The 22,087-nt window shown below is 36.7% G+C and overlaps 1 protein-coding gene across 1 annotated transcript in view; it reads right to left on the bottom strand.

Annotated features, from left to right (window-relative positions):
• Positions 1–22,087, bottom strand: part of LOC103271083 (contactin-associated protein-like 3) — a gene marked incomplete at both ends in the record, with an annotated part of 78,739 nt that overhangs the window by 32,293 nt on the left and 24,359 nt on the right. The window contains 2 exons of the mRNA XM_021716139.1: positions 3,628–3,784; positions 16,939–17,139. Of these exons, the coding sequence (XP_021571814.1) occupies positions 3,628–3,784; positions 16,939–17,139 (358 nt within the window). The remainder of the gene's footprint in view (positions 1–3,627; positions 3,785–16,938; positions 17,140–22,087) is intronic.

The raw sequence follows: 22,087 nt of genomic DNA, 5'->3' as shown, positions 1-22,087 counted from the left end.
TTGGCTAATTGTAGTATTAAAATATTCTTGTCTGCTTCACTTATTGATCCCCAAAACGTTATGTTTAAATATTTCACTGGATGTAGTGAAATATTCCACATGTCTGTAATCCCAGAACTTTGAGAGACCGAGGTGAGAGGATTGCTTGAGCCCAGGAGTTCAAGACCAGCCTGCGCAACACAGTGAGACCTGCTTCTACAAAAAAAATAAAAAATAAAAATTAGCTTGGTGTGGTGCCACGCACTGATAGTCCCAGCTACTTGTGATGCTGAGACAGAAGGTTGAGGCTGCTGTGAGCCATGATCACGCCACTGCACTCCAGCCTGAGCAAAAGAGCAAGACTGCAACACACATGCACACAACCCACTGCTTCTAGTAATTTGTCAATTTCCCCTTGCATTTTTGTTAATCCTTTCTTTATTATGCATTTTAAACAGCTGGATGATGCATACAAGTGTAAACTAGTTAGATCTTTCTAGTGAATTAATCTCAGCATTAGATAGGGTCCAATTTTATACCTACTAATATTTCTTGGTTTTGTTTTATACAATATAAGTATAACTGCTTTCCTTTGATTTGAATTTACCTGGTAAACATTTTCCTTTTTTTTTTTTACTTTCAACTTTACTTAGTGTTTATATCTTATCTTTTGTAAACAAGCTTACAGCCTCTTAAAAAATCCAATATGATAATGTCTAACAGTTAGCTTTTAAATTAGTGAAGTTCACTCATGTTTATTATAGTTATGTGTATGCTTGTATATATTTAAACCATCTTATTTGGTGCTTTTTTTAAAGTCTCTAAAATAATCATACAAAAGTTCTATTTAAGTTGTTAGATGTAAAATAATATTACAGTTAACCTGTGTAATCGTTATAAGTAGTAAAATAACTTGTGGATTTTTTAAGACAGTGGAGTTATATGTGATATGAACATTGTAGAGAATATATAGTTCTCTTTGAACATTGTTCACAATATATTTATATGCACATATTGTCTTGAAGTATAGTTCAATATTTTAAATTGTTATAGTGCCTTTCAAATATATTTGTTTTTATAATACATTTTTGGCATTTGTGAATAGTTGTTTGATAGAAAATTGTTACTCTAACTGGGGTACTGTCTGATCATTAATTATTTTTTCATATAATATGCTTTAGAATGCATTGCTGATTATAGGAATAACTTATGGAAAAATGTTGATAGCTTATATTAATCATACTCCTGATCATATGCATAGATATGTGCATAAGCAGATAATAAAATAGCTTTGAATTTACATTTATTACTGAATGCTATTTTTTATTATAAACTTCCCATCAAGAAAAACTCACTAAGCACATCAGTAATTATAAAAAAGGACTTTCAATAAAAACTAATACTAAAGTTGCAATACCTATATCTTAATATTATTATAAATATAGATATTTTCATCTTTACCTATAATGTTATCTATACAATCTTTATATGAGATTAGTAAATTCCACTTTTACAAACTGATTGAAAAATTAATTTTATTTGAAAAATTCAGATAGAAATTGGAATTCCCAGCTCCTTCCCATATACATGCCCACATTCACAAAATATATACTGTGAGAGTTATGATGAAATTTCAGAATGATCATATTCTTACAGTTAATTAAGATCTGTCTACTGGAAACTTCAAAGTAAATAAATTAAGTTTAAAAAGCAAGTAGCCCCACAATCCCCTTTTTTTGAAATTTTGATGGGGTTTAATTATTCCTGTTTTCCTCTTAAACTTTCCACCAAAAAAAAAAAAAAAGCCCAGGTCCGTCACATGAGTGACAGTGAACTGAAGCAATATAGCTAAGGGTGTCAGAAGACCTGGACCCTCCCCTGCCTCTGTCCCTCTCCCCGCTACTCAGTTTGCAGGAAGGTCACTCAATACAGGTGGCTGTATTCTTCAAGTGACATGTTCCTCTGGTTATTGTCCTAAGTACATGCGAAATCTATAGTAAAATATGCACTGAATTGTCCTATAACTTTAAAAAAAGTCCTATAACTTTAAAAAAAAGTGGGAACGGTCTTCAAACTACCTCACAAAACCACTAGAATATGTACAATTGTGGTGTCTTACGTTGCCTGCCAAATCTCTCCTCTCTGACCTATGGAGAACGTGGGAGGTCTCCTGAACAGCCAGGAGCTAGACGGCTGGAGCCCTGACAGCTAGGGGCTAGTCACAGAATGGAGGAAAAGCAAATCTCTTAGAGATGCCCTTCAAGGAGATCTGAAAGTGGCTGTTGATCTCATTAGGGAGGCCAAAGATAATAAATGTTATCAAATTGTAATCCCAGACATTTTATAATGTACATCTTAACTTTTCTGAAGGCGTTTTAATTGATGAAAGGTTCCTTAAGACATGGGAATTACTGGTGACCAAATCTGAAACTACAGGTCAGATTTTTGTCTGTTACTGTACTAAATTTGCATTCATTTTTTTCAAGCTATATTGAAATTGTACATCAAATAAAGAAAAAAAGTGACTCAAAAATCTTTATGACCATTTTTGCAGCTCTGAACCTGAGGAAGAGTAAAAATAGTCTTCACACAAGCACACAGTACTGTATTCTGTTGACATGTGCGGTCTTTGCAAGTGCATTTCTCAAATTCAGCAATTTTTAAGTGATGCAAAATAGTCTTTGTTTATGCAAAGTAAGTAAATGAACTGTCATACAGTCCAAATGATAAATTCAGTTTTCAGAAATCAAATTACTGCTCAGATTAGTTATTTTATACCCAAATCAACTATAATGACACCTGAATTGACCATTAATTTTTTTTTTTAAAGAATGCACTCTACAAGACTAGTTGCTTTATAACAACTTTTTTTGAGTTGCTGACATGAATTCAGAGATTCAAAACACATTCACATTACAAATAAGAAGACAAAACAGTAAACATTCCAAGTATAACCTCAAAGACAACTTCTAAAGAAAAAAAGTTGCAGCCTACATGAGAAAATTTTTCTGCTCAAAAGAAAGCTAAAAGCACAATTTTCAAACTCTGAAATTCTATATTAGTTATTTCGGAGTGTTGTCTATAGAACACTTGATTCTTGAAGTCTTGGTATTATACTAAAGAACAGTCAATTGAGTGTGGAAAATCGTTCACTCCACAAAATAAACACAATCCTTTTATGCAGCACCTTTTGGAGTTCTAATGTGTTAATGTTTACTGTGAATTCCTAGAAGAAAGATAGAATATGCAGCATCATAGTCCAGACCCACTTAAGACAAATATTTGGAGGAATTCACCTTTTGAATTGCAGCTATGAGTACATCGGGTAAGTTCTAGATAGATTACTTAAAATAAACTTCCAAGAGACTGATATTTGATTTCCAGAGAGTGAAAAACTTACCAGGTATTTCTATTTTAAAAAAACAAAATGCACAATATATAGTATCCACAGTGAAATAGTAAATCTTTGGTCATGAAATTTAATCTTTATATTAATTGATAATATTTCATCAAAACATATTTTTAACTTACTTGAACATACTTTAATCTAGTTACCTTTGTGTACCAGCTTGTCTGATATTTAATTAACTATGCATAATTAAGGAATAAACACTACATTTTTGTGCAGGGAAATCATGTGGAAATCACCATTCATTCCGGTCAGCATCACAGTTGCAGTAATATTGAGAATCAACGCAGTTCCCCTGGAATCCACATGTACACTTTTGAGCATCAGGCAGAGAACCTCTCCAATAAGTGTGTGTTTCATTGGTTCTTCCAACCCACCAGCTCAGTGGGGTTCCATCTGAAAGACAAGTATGAGAACCATGATATCTACTTTGCCCCCACTTCCACCATCCCAATATATTCCCTTTTCTCCCGGGGGGGTGGGGGGAGAGACAGAATTGCCACTGTGACAAAGATGTTTCTTTAAGCATGTTAACCAACCATTTCCCCCCACTATTTACTATCTAAGCTTAAGTGATCCCTGTCTATTTCTCTTCTATTAGAAAATCAATCCTTAACTTGTACATGATAGTACATGTATTTTATAGAAATAACATTCAAAAATCATCCGCCACTAAAATAAAACCAGAATAATGTATACATTAAAGATAAAATCTGTTTGAGATGATGAAATAATTATTGAAAAAGTTTAGCATTATACAAAGACACTGATTTATTGTATCGCCACTTTTTGTGAAGAGCACTAACTGTATATTAAACACGTGGAAAGACACTCCCTGTAGGACTTATCCATTTTTTGGAAGTATGTGTTTTCCTTATATTGGATAGACTGACTCCTTATTTGGAAGCTAAAGCAATGACATTGATAGGCCGTTTTCATCACTGAGGTGAATCATATACTCAAATACAAAGTGTGCCTGAGTCAACGACAGCTCTCAGTAGTGCAGATGTTCAGCACCATCTTCTCAATACTGGCGATGATAGACTTAATTTAATTTAGTTTCATGACAGACTCAGACACCGACTTTGTTCTTTAGAACCACATATTAGGACAAGAGACACTTCTGATGAGGGGGGTAGACAGAGGACACATCACAGTGAAGTTGGGATGATTGCAAAAGCAGGGACACAGGCTGTTTGTCTTGAAAAGAAAAAGAGGGTGGGAGAAGGCAAACTGCAGTCATCGTGGAATTAGGGCATGAGGAAAATGGAAGTGGATCGACTCAATCAATTTCTCAAACATGCTTAGCCATTTGGTGCTGTTTTTCAAACTCACAGGTGGCCACCTTTGGGACCTGAAACTTATCCCAGTCCCTGCCTTATTGCTTTTTACTACTCAATCACAAATCACTGATAGATAAGACCTCTACAGATAAAATCTCTGCATTCATTGCCATCGCTGCCACCCACTACTCCGAAAAGAAAAGAAAAGAAGCGGAAACTTATAAGGGAACCAACATCAATTTAAAAATACATTGAAAGCTTGTCACTAGGAAGTGAAAGATATTAACATTTTAATATTCTTTCCTCAGAATACTATCTTGAAAATTACTTCACCACTAAACGCTCATAGATTAAAGAGCAAAAATGTCATTATATCTTAATGCACAAGTTTAAGTTTACATATAAATCACCTCCCATATTTCTTATAAAATAGTAAAAAAGTTATAATAATATTTGGCTGTGCTCAAATGTTGTAAAGTGCTCGAAATAATTTAGAGTACTTTCAAACAAAACTTAAGGGGGGACTTCTGGACTGATCAAGATGGTGCAGACTTGTCTGTTCCAGCTTCTTCCCACTAAGTATAATTACAAAGCCTGGGAATAATACAAAGGAAATTCTGAAAGGTGGAGAGAGGAAGGTTAACTGATTAGGACCCCAAGGCTGGAGGAACACTACAATGGTTTACAAAGCATTTTAAAATTCAGCACCCAACCAAAGAAGGAAACACACTTCTGGTGTTTTCTGATTCCCAAATGAGCAGCGTAAAGTGGCTCAGAGAAGGTTATTTCTGCTCCGAAAGCATGGGAGTTCACTGACAACCCATTGTGAAACCTGCCCCTTAAAAACAAAAAACAAAAAAAACCGAGCCGGGCTCGGTGGCTCAGCCTGTAATCCCGCGCCTTGGGAGGCTGAGGTGAGTGGATTGCTTGAGCCCGTGGGTTTGAGACCTGCCTGGGCAGCGAGACCTCATCTGTACAATAAATCAAAAAAAAAAAAAAAAAAAATCAGCCGGGAGTGGTAGCACACGCCTGTAGTTCCAGCTATGTGGAAGGTTGAGGTGGAAGGATCGCCGGAGCCCAGCAGATCAAGGCTGCGGTGGCCGGGAGCGGCCACTGCCCTCCAGTCTGGGTGACAGAGTGAGACTCCGACTCAAAAAAAAAAACCAACCAAACAAAAACAAAAAAACCAGCAAAGAGGAGTAAGTGGAAGATAAGCTGTCAATACGTGGTCAGGGAAGTGTTCTCCCAAGACTGAGACTTTGCAGCCTTACCCAGAGACCCTAACAAGCTGGGAGACACCAGTAAGAGGTATCCTATAACAAAACCCCCTGGCCTGGAAAGTGACCTCTATGTCTCAGACACAGGATGGCACCCACCAGAAAAATCACAAGCCCTGGAAAGCCCTTCATCCCAGCAGTCCTTAGCTGCTTTTTTCCCACATAGAGGCATTAACATCGTAGCCTTTGGAAGCTTCTTCTGTCTCCTCAGTAGTTGCTAGCAGGGGCAGTGGGAGTCCTAGCAGCACAGGTAAACCAAGCTGATCAAAATAACCCAACAAAGGTTCTGAAAATTACGCCATCACCGGAACCATCGAGAGCACCATAACTGGGAAAATCACTCATTCTGTCAAACAGGAAAATCATAATTTTATTTTATTGAGAAAAGACAACTAACTGATGCCATATTAAAAAATGAATTAGGTGCTACAATTATCTGACAAAGATGTACAAAGCAATCATCATTCAGCAATGATTCAGCAACCAGTTACAACTTTTCTTGAAACAATAGCAAAGCTCAGCAAATAAACAGAAGTCATAAGAAATCAAACAGAAATTATAAAGTTGAAAAATACAATAACATAACTTTTAAAAAATCTCACTGAATGGGCTCAAGAGTCGAGTGGAGAAGACAGAGAATATAAACAATGAACTTGAGGATAAATAATAGACTTTATCCAAACCGGCCAACAAAGAGAAAATATACTGAAGACAAAAAGAACAAAGCCTCAATGACTTATGGGGCAATACCAACAGATCCAACACAAGTGTCATCAGAATCCCCAAAATAAAAACTAAAAAAAAGTGAGGCTGAAAGAGTACGTGAAGAAACATCAGCTACAAACTTTACAAATGTGGAAAAACATAAGTCCACAGATTCAAAAAGTTGAGTAAATTCAAGAGCATAAACACAATGAAATCTACTTCAAGATGTATTACAATTAAATTTTTGAAAACGAAAAACTAAGAAACATTGAAAACAGAGAGAGGAGCGTGTTACCTACAGAAAAATGCTAATCTGAATGACAAGAGATTATTCATCTAAAACCATAGACATCAGAAGGAATGGCACGTTTTTTCAAGGCTGAAAGAAAAGAAGTATCAACTACAAATTTTACACTCAGAGAAGCAATTCTTCAAGAATGCAATGGAAATAAGAACTTTTTAACCCAACAAAAAATCTTAAAGAATCTGTTGCTAGCAGACATTCGAAAGGAATGGCTAAAGGAAGGTTTTCAAAAAGGACAGTGATAAAAGAAGAAATTCTGGAGCCTCCGGAAAGAAGCAAGAACAATGAAAGGAACAGAAATAAGGGCAAATACAATGGACCACTCTTATCATTAACCTTTACAATGACATGCGCTAATTGATACAAAAATTTTAACATCATATGATAATCAAGGCAATGAAATTTGGAAGTGAGAAGGAGAAAGCACATACATGTAAGTAAAGATTCCACATTTCACTCTAAGGCTGTGATAAGTCACATATCCGAGATCTGCAGGACATTTCAAAAGGTGTAACGTGTGTAACATTGAATGGAAATACCAGAAGGAGAAGCAAAAGAGGGAGAAACAGAATAAATATTTGACATAATAACCGTTGAGAATTTTGCAAAATTAACAAGTCATTAAACCACTTGTCTAGGAATCTCAGAGAACACCAAGCAGGATAAATACAAAAAAAAATTTAGACCTAGGCTAGTCATATCTCAAATGAAGAAAGTCAAAGACTAAGAAAGTCTAGAAAGGAAGCAGAGTAAAATAAAACACCTTACCTACAGAGAAACAAGATGAGTTACATACGATTTCTTTTAAGAAATCACACAAGAAAGAGGAGAGTGGAGTGAAATACTGAAAGTGTTGAGAGAAAACAAACACTGATTTAGAGTTCTATATCCAGAAAAAAAATTCTAAATAGTAAAGTAGAAACAAAGTCCTTAGATAAACAAAAATTGAGGTAATTTGTTGCCAGTAGACCTGCCTTGCATGGTATGTTAAAATAAGTTCCTCAGAGAGAGGAAAAATGATGTAAGTCAGAAGCTCAGAGCTACATTAAAAGGTTGATTATTAGAGAAAAAGTAAATGAAGGTAAAATAAAATCTTTTGTCTTTTTCTTAATTGATGTAACAGGTTAATAGTAAAAATAATAATAACAACAACGTATTGGGTAATTACAGCTTATGGATAAGTGAGGTGAATGACAGCAATGTAATAAGGAATGAGACAGGAGAACTGGAAATAATTCAAAATAAAGTGCCTGTACTAACAGTGAAGTGCAATAGTGTTATTTGAAAGTGGATTCGTTATAATATATATTTCACACTCAAGGGCAACTGCTAAAACAATAAAAAAAAAGTATCATTAATATGATAGGAGAAGAGACAAAATGGAGTCATATCAAATGTTTAATTAAAGTCAGAAAAGAAAAAAATGAGAGAGAAATTAAAAAAACAAAAGTGACATAAAAGAGACTTACAATATGATAAATGTCAATCCAGGTATCAATAATCACTTTAAATGTGAATGATCTAAATATACCAATTGAAAGACAGAGAATGTCAGAGTGGGAGAAAACGAAACAAGATCCCAAAATATATTGTCTTCCCAAATCCTCTTTTAATGTAAAATAACATAGATTTATAGTAAAGGGATGGAGAAAGAAATACCATGCTAATGTTAATTAAAAGGAAGCCAGAATAGCTATATTAATTTCAGACAAAGCTGACTTCAGAGCAAAGGAAAATTTCAAGGACAAAGAAGGGCATTACACAATTATTAAGAGGTCAATTCTTTAAGAAGACATAACAATACTTAATATGTATGTACCTAACAACAGAAAAGTCAAAATACGTGAGCAAGAAACAGAACTGCAAGGACAAAGAGACAAATCCACTAGTGTCACTGGAGATTTCAACACCCCTTTATCAGTAATTGACAGATACAGCAGGCAGAAAATCATTAGGAATTAATTTGAACTGAACAGCACATCAATCAACAGAATCTAATTGACATTTATAGAGTACTTCATTCAACCACCACAGAATGCACATTATTCTCAAGTACACCTGCACAATTCACTAGGCTAGACTACATTCTGGGCCATAAGACACTGTAACAAATTTAAAAGGCTATAAATTATGCAAAGTATGCACTCAGATCAGAATGGAATTAAAGTAATAATCAATAACATAAAGATAGCTAGAATATCCCCCAAATCTCTGGAAATTCAAAAACACACTTCTAAATAATAAAACATGGTCAAAGAAGTCTCAAGAGAAAAAATATATATTTTTAACTAAATGAAAATAAAAATACAACTTATCAAAATTTCTGATATGGAGTGGACTCATTGCTTATAGGGAATTTATAGCCTTAGAAGCTTATTATAAAAAAGGAGAAAGATCTAAAATTAGAAATCTACGCTTTCACCTTAGGAAACCAAATACAAGGCAAATTAAATTAAAAATAAAAGAAATAAGAATTACAGCAGAAAGCAGTGAAATTGAAAACAGGAAATCAATGAAGAAAACAAATAAATTCAAATTTTTTTTTTAATATCAATAAATTTGATAAATCTCAAGCCAGGCTACCCACAATAGAAAATATAAATTAACTAATATCAGAAATGAAAGATGGACTCTTGAATCCCATGGATATTAAAAAAATAATCAAGGGATATTATGAACAACCCTGTGCCCGTAAATTTTAAACTGACATAAAATGGAAAAACTACTTGAAAGACACAATATAATAAAACTCACTCAAGGATAAACAGATCATCTGAATAGGTCTATGTTATGTTATAGGTTGAACCGTGTCTCCCCCCAAAAGCTATACTGAAGTCTTAATTACTGTCACTTTGGAATATGACCTTATTTGGAAATATGTTATTATCAGAGATAATTAAATTAAAATGAGGTCATAAGGTGGGCCAATCCAATAAGGGAAATTTGGACAAAAGACAGACACAGAGAATGAAGAAGCTGGGAAAATACACAGAAAGAACACCATGTGAAGACAGGGGATTGAAGTGACTAATCTACAAATCAAGGAATGCCAAAGATTGGCAGCTAATCAACAAAAGTTACAAGTTTCAGAGAAATCACAGCCCTGGCTACACCCTAATTTTGCTCTTCTATTTTCCAGAACTTTAAGACAAATACATTTCTGCTGTTTTAAACTACTCAGTTTTGTTTTGGCAGCCATAGAAAACTAATACAGCTTACAGCTTTAAATAAATTGAACACCAAATTAATAACTTTCCCAAATAGAAGGAACCTGGCCCAAATGATTTTTCTAGTGAATTCTACCAAGCATTTCATAAATAAATGATATCAATTCTTCACAATCTATTCCAGGAAATAGAGGCAGAGTGACAGCTTCCTAACTTATTTCATGGGCCAGCATTACTCTATTAGCAAAATCAGGAAATATATCATAAAAAAAGGAAACTGAAAGTCAATATCTCCACATTGATGGCACAATCACCAACTAAACATTAGCAAGTTGGATTCAACAATAGCCGGGTTCGGTGGCTCAGCCTGTAATCCTGCGCCTTTGGGAGGCTGAGGTGAGTGGATTGTCTGAGCCCGTGGGTTCGAGACCCGCCTGGACAACTTGGCGAGACTTCATCTCTACAATAAATCAAAAATCAGCCGGGCGTGGTAGCGCACTCCTGTAGTTCCAGCTACTTGGAAGGCTTGAGGCGGAGCCCAGCAGGTCGAGGCTGCGGTGGCCGGGAGCGGCCACTGCACTCCAGTCTGGGCAACAGAGTGAGCCTCCAACTCAAAAAAAAAAAAAAAAAATTGGATCCAACAGTGTATAAAAAGAGTAACACACCACAACCAAATGGGATTTATTTCAGGTATGCCCTTAACATTTGAAAATTAATTAATATGATCTATCACATCAACACATTAAAGAAAAAAATCTTATGATTCCTGCATTTTATGCTCAATTTTTATGTAAACTTAAAGTTGTTTAAAAATATAAAGTCTATTAATTAAAAATTGTGAAGAAATGGACATATATATATAGTTATAGAAGAGATTTCAAAACTCCCTCCTCAGCAACTGATAGAATTACTATATAAAAAATCAGCCATGATATAGAAGATATGAACATACATTTTTTTCAAGCACTCACGAAGCATTCACAAAGACAGATATGCCCTGAGGCATAAACCAACCTCAGCATATTTATAAAAATTGAAATCCAGCAGAGTATATTCTCTAAGCAGAATGGAACCAAGCTAGAAATAAACACCAGAAAGACATCAGGAAAATCTTTAAGTACTTAGAAATTTAAAAAAAAAACATTCTTCAAACTAATCTATGGGTCAAAGAGGATACTTTAAAGAAATTTAAAAAAAATTTTTCAAACCAAATGAAAATAAGACATATCTTAATATGTAAAATGAAGCTAAAACAGCACTGATAGAGACATTTTTATCATTAAATGCTTACTTTAAGAAAGAGGAAAGTCCTAAAATCAATCACCTAAAGTTCTTACCTCTGGAAGCTGAAAAAAGAAGAGTAAAATTAACCCACACAAGCAGAAGGAAGGAAATAACCAAGACAAGAGCAGACATCAATACAATATTAAACAGAAATACAGTAGAAAGAATCAATAATTTGACTAAGACAAAAAACAGATGACACAAACTACAAGCATGAGAAATATAAGTGGATATCACTTCAGATGATACAGAAATTAAAAGGACAATAAGGAAATACTCTAAACAATTCTACACAAATATATTTGACAATTTAGATTAATGTATCAATTCCTCAAATAGCATAAAGTACCACAATTCACTCAACATGAAATAGGCAATTTAAGTAGACTTAAATTCATTATGAGGAAAAAATTCATAATTTTAGACTCCTGAAAAAAATTTTCTTGGTTCCAACGATTTCTTCAGGCAAAAGAAACATAATATGATAATATCAATTCATACATAAAAGGCATTTGCTAAACTATACATTATTAATAAAAATTATCAGTAAACTAGAAATAGAATGAAACTACCTCAATATAATCAAGAGCAGCTGACATAATGTCTAATGTTTTTTTTTTTTTTTTGAGTTGGAGTCTCACTCTATCACCCAGACTGGAGTGCAGTGGCCACTTCCGGTCACTGCAGCCTCGACCTGCTGGGCTCTGGTGATCCTTCCTCAGCCTTCCAAGTAGCTGGAACTAAAGGTGCGCGCTACCACACCCGCCTAATTTTTTTGATTTATTGTAGAGATGAGGTCTCACCAAGCTGCCCAAGCGGGTCTCGAACCCATGGGCTCAGGCAATCCACTCACCTCGGCCTCCCAAAGTGTGGGGATTACAGGCTGAGCCACTGAGCCCGGCTTAGTGTCTAATGTTGAAAGAATAAATGTTTTACTCCTAAGACAGAGAACAAGGAAAGAAGTTCACCTTTATCACTCTATTTCAACATAGTACTGGAAGTCTAACCACTGCAATAAGGTAAGAAAAAGAAATTAAATGCATGCAGATTGACAAAGAACAAATAATGCTGCCCCTATTTGCAGATGATATGATTTCTTACAAAGAAAATCCCAAGAAATGTACAAAACCAAATGAAGGTAAGAGAATATAAGATTAACATACATAAAGCTATCATATGTCTATATTTTAACAACAAGCACATGTAATCAGAAGTTTAAAACACAGTACCACTTATACTCAGTCAAAAAAAAAAAGGTCAGATGTACTTACAAACCATATATAGTATCTATATGCTAAAAATTACAAAATACTGAATCAAGAAATCAAAGATCCAAATAAATGGAAAGACATAAATATTCACGGAATGAAAGACTAAACATAGTAAAGATATCAATTTTTTCTAAATTGAACCATTAGATTTAGTGTAATTCCTATCAAAAACCTAGCAAGGTTTCTGTAGACATAAGTTTATTATAAAATGCATATGAAATAGCACTAGTTACAGAATTACGTAATATTGAAAAAGAAGAATAAAGTGGGATGAATAACTCTCCCCTGCTATACAGCTACAGCGTTCAGGACAGTGTTGTATTGGTGGAGAGGTGTAGGTTAATGGAACATGTAATAATGTAGAAATGGTCCCATACAAATATGTCTAACTGATGTTTGACAATGTTGAAAATACAATTCAATGTAGGAAGGACAGCCTTTGTGACAAATGGTTCTGGAGCAACTGGACATTCAAGAGAGAGAGAGAGAGAGAGAGAGAGAGAGAGGAGAAGGAGGAGGAGGAGGAGGAGGAGGAGAAGAAGAAAGGAGGAGAGGAGAGAGACCATGAGAATCTTGACCTAATTCTCACATCTTATACAAAAATTATCCCAAAATGGAGCATGGAGTTAAAAACAATACATAAAGCTATAACAATTTTAGGAAAAAAATGGAAACTTTTTGAGATTTAGGGTTAGGCAAAGAATTTTTAGAATTGACATCAAATGCTCAATCTATAAAAATAAAAAATGATAAATTGGACCTCACTAAAATTAAAATGTTTTCGTTACAAAACACCCAGTTAAGAGAATGAATAGACAAGTTACCGAGCTGGGAAAAAATCTACAAATCACATATTCAACAAAGTACTCGTATTTAGAATATATAAAAACTAAAAACTCAACAGCAAAAAGGCAAAAAGACCCCCCAAAAAGCCAAAAAAAGCCAAACACTCCAATTAGAAAATGGAAAAAAAAAAAAAAAAAGCCATGTATAGACACTTCACTGAAAAGGATATGCAGATGAAAAATAAGCATATGAAAAGACAATCAATATTATTAGACATCAAGAAGATGAAAATTAAAACTACAATAAAGACTTTGCTACACATTACTACTCTCTTTTTTTTAATTTGAAAAATGCTATGTCAATGGAATCATAGAGTATGCATGATTAACTAAAATAGCTAATATAAAAAATACAGCTAAGCCAAAATAAAATAGCTAAAATTAAAAAATGTAAGCATCACCAAATGTTAATGAGGATGTGAAAGAAATGAAATCCTCATACACTATTGGTGGAAATGGTACAGCCACTCTAGGAAACAGTTTGACAGTTTTTAATAAAACTAAATATGCGACTGGCATTTATTCCAGAGAAATGGCCATTTATGTTCATGCAAAACTTGTGCATGAATGCTCATTAAAGCTTTGTTCAAAATTGACCAGACACTGTAAACAACCCAGATACCTTTCACTGAGGAGTTAAACTGTGGTACATCCACACCACTGATTACTACTCAGCAATAACAAGTAATATGTTATTGATACACACAATGATGGAAATAAATTTATAGGGGATTTATGAGATTATGCTGAGTGAAAAAAATCAGTGGCAAAGGGTGCATGCTCTATGATTCCATGGACATAACATTCTTTAACTTAAAAAACAGCAACATAGAAACAGGGAACAGATGAGTGGTTGCTAGGGGTTACCGACTGGTAAGGGGGAAGGGCAGTAGATGTGACCATTCTGGGACAATGTGAGGGACTGACTCTCCTGCTGATGGAAACATTGTGTATCTTGACTGTATCTATCAGTATCCTGGTTGTGCTATTGTGCTATAGTTCTACAAGACGTTACTTACCATAGGGGAAACTGGGTAACTCTAGTGCTCGCTCTTATTTTTCACAAGTGTATATACAAGTATATACACACACACACCACTATCTCAACATTTCAAAAATGTTAAATTTTTAAAATAAGGAAATCATAAAGAAGAAATATATTCTATTTTTGAAAAGGAAGAAATAGGAAAATTGTCAATGACTAGAGTAGAATATTCCATTTCTTCAATTATTTTAGCTCCTAGCCCAGTTGTTTCCAAAAGTTCACCTGGGAATCCTTTCAAAAATTCCAAAGCCCGGGCTATCCTCCAGACCAATTAAATCACAATTTCTGAATATAGGACACGGCCATCATTGCAATTACAGAATCAGACATTGCTTCATTTTATAGTGTAACAAAGTATAAAATTAAAGTTTCTTCTGACCTGTGTCCACTAGCAAAGCAAAGCTTTCCTCTTTGCCCTAATTAGGAGCTCCTGGAAATATTAGGTCCATCTTAGATGTCTGTTTAAATTAAGTTTATATTTAAAATTCCCCAGGGCAACTTTGCCATGGTAGCCATAAGACATGCAAACAAGGAATGTCTGCATATGGAGCATGCATAGAAAAGGAACGCTATTTTGTTTAAGTCGTTTTACAAACTCACATGCTTTTCACTTTCAATCGTACTCTCCATTTGATGCGATACACCTATCAAAATGTTTTTCCACTCCTCAAAACAGTTTTTGAACTCATCAATTTTGATGCCTTTTAGTGCTCCTGCTGTGTTTTGCTTCATCCTTCCTACATTGGCAAAATGTTTCCCTTTGAGGACGTCTTTCTTCCAGGGAAACAAACAAAAAGAGTTGCTCTGGGTGAGATTGGATGAATAAGGAGGATATGGGGCACAGGGGTCATGCCACTGTGGCCAAAAACTGCTGAGCACTCAGCTTGGTGTGGGCAGGTGCGTTGTCATGGTGGAAGAACCAGTCACTTGTTTGCCACAATTTCTTCCACAAATTGTGATGCAACCTTCTCAAAACTTCCAGATAAAAACTGTTTGGGGGTTTGATCTGGAGGAGCAAATACCAAATGTACTACAAGAGCCCCGCCCTCCAAAAAGATAATTCCACTCTTTTGGAAGGGTCCCCAACATGTAGAAAACCCCATGAGCTCAGTACTCTGGGGCCCATTTCACTGAAGAGGAAACTGAGTCTGAGAAAGATTAAGCAAGTACTTTAATGTCTACAGCTGCTGAGTGACAGACTTTGCATTTCAGCGTTAAACTTGGAAATGAAACAAGTCCATTGCACTTTCTACCTGACCCAAATGGCTAATAGGCAAAGAAGGGACAGATCATTCTGAGAAGGGAACCAATGGGTGACTGCACAGGTCTAGCACCATGGGTAAGACTCAAGAGTGTGAAAGGCCGTGGGGAGGCCATCCAGGTGGAGGAAGTGGCAGGATACTTCTGGCATGGGGAAGAGCATGGCCTGGCATATTTTAGGAGCTGATGGGCCGGGAGAGACGCAGATTAGGAAAGGCAGTGCTGGTATCAGTTAGAGGTTCTGCATGACCCACCATCAGGTGAGAGTCACACACTACTTTTCAGCTTAGCAGAAGATTTGGGGTTGACAATTTAAGATTGAAAGTTAAGAGTAACGTTACCATGCTACATACCTATACTATTTTTGGTTGCTCAGTTTCAAAAAATGAAAGGCAAACTTCAGGATTTAGTTATTATTAATAATAAAGTACTTTAATAAACCATACGGCACCTGTGTCGGGAGCAGTGGGGAGTTCTGTAAGGGACGGTGCGAATTCCTGAAGGAGGGAGAACGAGTCTCCCTTTGACTTCAGCGAATGGGGTTTATGATGTCAGTAGACGCCTCCTAAAGATTACTTGGATTTATGGAGATTAAGAGACACATTTCTCAAGGTATAACTTGAGAAAAATGTAAGACCCACTGAAAAAATCTTGGAATAACTCCAGTAATTATTTCATCCACTCCCAAAGAGGGGGTGATAGGGCTGAGGAACAAACAGTGACATCCTGGCATGGAAAGGGCATCTAAGAAAACCAAAATGTCCCAGTAGATTCGGAGGCAGACTTTGAAAAGAGCAAAGGGAGCTTATGTTCCTCTCTGGTTTTTGGGAAGAACTGGGTTAGCCCCAGCCCACCCTATACAGCCATCACCTCCTTCCTGCGAATAGAAGATGAAGTCATCAGGTTATTAGCAAACTTTTTCTTGATTAAAAAAAAAAAAAAACATGTCCCAAGCCCTACACGTGAACACACTGAACATCGACCAGCTGCCAGGAAGTGGCTCTTTGTCCAGCTGAGAGCTGGAAGGGACCACAGTGAGGTGAGGGCGTTGACCTCAGCCCCTGTGGGTGACCTTGGCCTCTTCCCGGACCATGTGCCTCCCCACGTACCTGGCGAGTCCGGGGGCTGCGCAGTCCCGCAGCGCAGCGCCAGCCTCTGCTCACAGTGCTCAGCCAGGCCCACCGCGGCCCGGAGCTGCCCCGTGCCCGCCGCGTAGGCGAAGGAGGCCGCAGAGCGTGGGACCCCACGGGGTGCGCCCCGGACGGTCACCGCGACGGGGCCGCCATGCTGCATCACGGTCCACGCGGCGTCTGTGGGGCAGAAAGGGGAGAAAGGTGGTCATGGGGCTGCAGAGGTCGGCAGGAAGGTGCAAAGAGCGCAAGCATTGTTTCACGGTCTTCTGAAATTTTTCACATTCTTCTTAAATTTTTTCCTTTTCTTAAATTTTCATTTTCTTAAATTTTTTCATTTCAGAGATGTGGTCTCACTCTGCTGCCCAGGATGGAAGGTGGTGGCGCGATCATAGCTCACCGCAGCCTTTAACTCCTGGCCTCGACGGGTCCTCCTGCCTCAGCCAACCGAGTCGCTGGGACCGCAGGCAGTTGCCACTGTGCACGCTCATAATTTATTTTTATTTTTTTTGTAGACAGGGTGTCTGCAAGGTTGCCCTGGCTGGTCTCGAACCTCAAGAAAGCCTCCCTAGCCTTGACCTTTCAAAGCGCTGAGGCGAAGCCTCTTTTATTTGAATCAAGTTTTTAATTGAAATTTGTATTGCAGCATGCTTGCAGCAAGTGCAGGGGCGGGCGTGGATGTGCATAACACCATCATCTGAACTCGACCTCTGAGAGAAATTATTTTGTGGAAACTAATGATTAAACTTCTGTGACATCATAGCTAAAAGTATCTGACATCAGCAATTACTTTCTAGTTTTTGACACCATTTTGCACATCAACCCAAGCATGAGGCCAAACTTACCGCGTGTACACTTATCTTTTAAAAAATCATCTGTATTTTTCTCATCTGGATGTGCATACGTTTCTCGCATTGTCAAATACACGTATAAAAGATACATTTTAGGATGATGTGACCCACATACTCATGGAATAGAATAGAAAGTGGCTCTATTAAAATAAAATTGTTAAATTGTGTCAGCCTCTCCGTCAGTGACGGAGCACTGAAGAACCACAGGCCTTGAGTATCTCTTCCAGGGGTTAACCCTGGACGTCTGACTTCCTGCTGGCCTAATTGCTGATGTATTCCTGTCCCTTTGATTACTTAATTTGTTTTGATGAAATAAACACAACAACTCCACAATTTTATACAGGAAAAAACACACTTTGTGTTTTTACTGTCTCAACAACGACCCTCTTGCCTGGAGTGTTAAACATCACCCAGCTGCATAAATACCTGTGATTCAGTGGGTAGAAGCTGACTTGAAGTCACCTTCCATTTTGGAGCTGTCTGCTCCTTTAGTCTCTAAGAAGATATATTCAGTGTAAAGGACATTTTACATTAAAATGTTTTTAAACTGGAGAGAATGGGACGCATGCGTATGGAGATATCTCTATCTCTATCTATATATATATAATATATATTTTCTTTTTAAGAATGAAGAGTCAAAACAATGTGACGGGCTTTACATTGAGAAATGACCCTCCCATCCATCACATCTCAGGATTTTTAATGACTTGGCCGCTACAAGTGCATGATGCCAATTTCACCTCCTTACTGTCGCACGCACACTCTAACATATCAAAACAACAAGTTAGGAAGGGCAAGAAAAGGGCAAGATCCAAGTTAGGAAGGGCAAGAAAACCAGCAGTGCTCCTGGACTCAGGACTGTCATTTCTCTCCCACTGCACCGTCATAGAGGCCCCGGAGAGCAAAGGGGTAACAGCCACAAAAGAGCAGCGAGTCAAGAGAGAATCTGCAAATTTAAATAATGAACTCAATTTTCTGTTCTCACTAAAGAAGGCTCTAAGTTCCCACAGCAGTTTCAGTTTCACGGGTTCTTGTCTTAATAATGTTCCAACTAAGCTTTTTTTAATCCAAAAAATGTAAAAACCTGGCATTACTCCTTCCATATCAGCTACTGTGCGCTTACGCTCAAGTCTCATCTATCAACTGAATCAAACATAGAGGAAACTTCTAGAATATAAACTGGGCATGAGGGTGATCAGTCATGTGCCATTTTTTTGTCATGTGTTCATGGTTTGCAGTGCAGTGGGAGAGAAATGATGGTCCTGAGTAGCTCGCATGGGCTGGCAGTCAGCATGATAGATTTGCAGTCATGCATGGTCAAAATGTAATAATGGAAAACATCCTCAATACTGAGAAAGGAAGTGTTGAGAATAAATCTGTAAAACTGTTTTCCTGAAGAGTAGCCTAGTAATCTAGAGACATTATGAGATATGTGTTTGTGTTTATAAAATTCCACTGAAGTCACTACTCCTTATGATATCAGTAGTTAAAAACAAAAACAAAACAAAAACCAAAAAACCAAGAAAGGGCATAGACAATTGTCATGCTTCTCTAATTGTTCAGAATTTATTTTAATAGATTGTAAGCATATTGGAGCTAGAAAGGATCTTGGCATCTGATGGACCTCCTATATCATATTTATGAAGAAGTAAACACTTCAAGCAGTCCGTACAAGGGTTCCAGAGGTGTGGTTGAGTCAGACACAAAATGTGTGTTCTACTCACTAAAGCCTGTGTCATTGGCCCATAGCAAGGGAGGCTACTGGTTGAGTCTTCTTCTTCTCCCTGTAGTGCAAATACATCTCTAATTTATAAAACTACACTTATTTAACATCGTAATTTGATTGGGATTAGCAGTACAAATGCTCCTCAATTATGCTGGGGTTGTATCTAATAAACTCACAGTAAGCTGAGAATATCAGTAGAAAATGCATTTAATACACCTAGCCTGCTGGATGTCACAGCTTAGCCTAACCTACTTTGTGCTCAGAACCTACATTAACCCACAGTTGGGCAAACATCATGTAACACAATGCCTAGTTTATAATAAAGTATTGAATGCTTCATACGAGTTATTGGATACTGTACTGAAACTCTAAAAAAGAATGATTGTGTGGGTACTCAAAATACAGTCTCTACTTGAAAGTGTATTATTTCCACATTGTAAAGTTGAAGAATTATGAGTGGGATCCTTATAAATTTGGGATTATCTGTATTTAAATAATAAAATGTTCTCAATCTATCATATGAGATCCCACAACATCTGGGATCCCATTCCCATGTATCCAGGAAGGAAAATAAAGTAAGATCTGTGATGTCCTGTTTTTAGGAGTATATGCATTAATTTTTGGAGAATTGAATCTTTTATTTGTTGAAGAAAGCATTTGTTTACTTTTTAAGGGTAATTTCGCAGGGTACAGAATTCTAAGTTGGTATTCTTATTTTTCTTTCAACACTTTAAACAGCTCACTCCGCTCCTGCTTACATGGTTTCTGAAGTCAACTGTAAAATTTAAAATTTATCTTTGCTCCTCTGTAGATCAGGTGTTATTTTCTTCTGATTTATTTTTGTTGCTGGTTTAATTTTAGTTTAAAGATGGGGGTGCAATTCAGGGTTAGGTATACAAATGGTCATTATACAGATAAAGTTTGGGTTTCATTTTGGTCCCCACTTTTCTTCTGATTACTTTCAAGATTTTCTCTTTTCCTTTGATTTCTACAGTTTGAGTGTATATGCCCAGGCGTAGTTTTTTTGGTATTTACCCTATCTTAGCTTCTCTGAACTTCTTGGATCTGTGGTTTGGTGTCTGATATTAATCTGTGGAAACTTTCAGTCATTATTGTTTTAAATATTGCTTCTATTTCTTTCTCTTTCTTCTAGAATTCCCTTTATGTGTACAACCTTTTATAGTTGTACCACTCTTTTCAGATATTGTGTTCTGGGTTGGTTTGTTTTTTGGGGTTTTTTTTGCTTTTCAGAGCTTTGTTTTATTTTTTCCTCTTTTGCTTCTCAGTTTTGAAAAGTTTTACTGAGTCTCTATTCAAACTTAGAGATTCTTTCCTCAACTATGTCCAGTCTACTAATGCACTCATTAAAGTCATTCTTCATTTCTATTACAGTGTTTTTTATCTCTAGAATTTCTTTTACTTCTCTCTGAGCATTTCCATCTCTCTGCTTGCATTGTTCATCTGTTCTTTCATGCTATCTACTTTCCTTATTGGTCCCCTTACTATGTTAACCATCGTTGTTTAAATTCCAGGTCTGATCATTCCAACATCCCTGACTATCTGAGTCTGGTTCTGTGCTTGCTTTGTCTCTTCCAACTGTGTTTTTTGCCCTGGGATTTTTCTTAATAGCAGGGCATGATGAACTGGGTAAAAGTACTTTAAAGAGGTCTTCAGTCATGTAAGAAAAATGTGTGAGAAGGGGTTCCTCACGTTAGCTGGATTGTTTGATTCAGGGGATTTTGAAGATAAAGGGTATTCCTTGGCAGGACATGTATTTCTTTCTCTTCAGTACTTTGCTGTATAGGTGACTCTGAGTTTTCTGAACTTCCCCTGTGAAGTTTTAATATTCTTTGGCAATCTTTGTTCACGCATTTTTAATGCCCAGGTACTCTCAGTTGTCTGTTTTCTTTTTCCTTGGGTCTTCCTGCAGACCCATTAATCCTGTCCAAATTTATGAAACGTGAGGGCCTTTCTTCACAAAGAATGAGAACTTTCCTCACAATGAATGAGTACTACAAATTCCAGATTTCTACTTTCTGGAGAGTTGGAAGAGCTCAGTGACAACACATTTCTGTAAAAATTTAAATATCCAAGAAGCATTTTACTGTAATCTTCTACAGTCAAGCTGTGTTTATTTGTAATAATATCTAAACTAGGAGTGGTTTTAAGATATCAAATAATCAAAGAATCAAATTTCTTTGCAGTACACACAGATAACCAAATTAAGATGTGCGTAAGCCGGGTTCGGTGGCTTAGCCTGTAATCCCGCGCCTTTGGGAGGCTGAGGTAAGTGGATTGCCTGAGCCCGTGGGTTCGAGACCCGCCTGGGCAGCGAGACCTCATCTCTACAATAAATCAAAAAAATCAGCCGGGCGTGGTAGCGCATGCCTGTAATTCCGGCTACTTGGAAGGCTGAGGTGGAAGGATCGCCGGAGCCCAGCAGGTCCAGGCTGCGGTGGCCAGGAGCGGCCACTGCACTCCAGTCTGGGCGACAGAGTGAGACTCCAACTCAAAAAAAAAAAACCCAAAAATCAAAAACAAACAAGATGTG

The sequence above is a fragment of the Carlito syrichta genome, unplaced genomic scaffold (genome assembly GCF_000164805.1).
Source record: "Carlito syrichta isolate Samal-C Ts95f unplaced genomic scaffold, Tarsius_syrichta-2.0.1 Scaffold28710, whole genome shotgun sequence".
Taxonomy (NCBI): Eukaryota; Metazoa; Chordata; class Mammalia; order Primates; family Tarsiidae; genus Carlito; species Carlito syrichta.
This window is presented reverse-complemented; position numbering and strand designations above follow the sequence as displayed.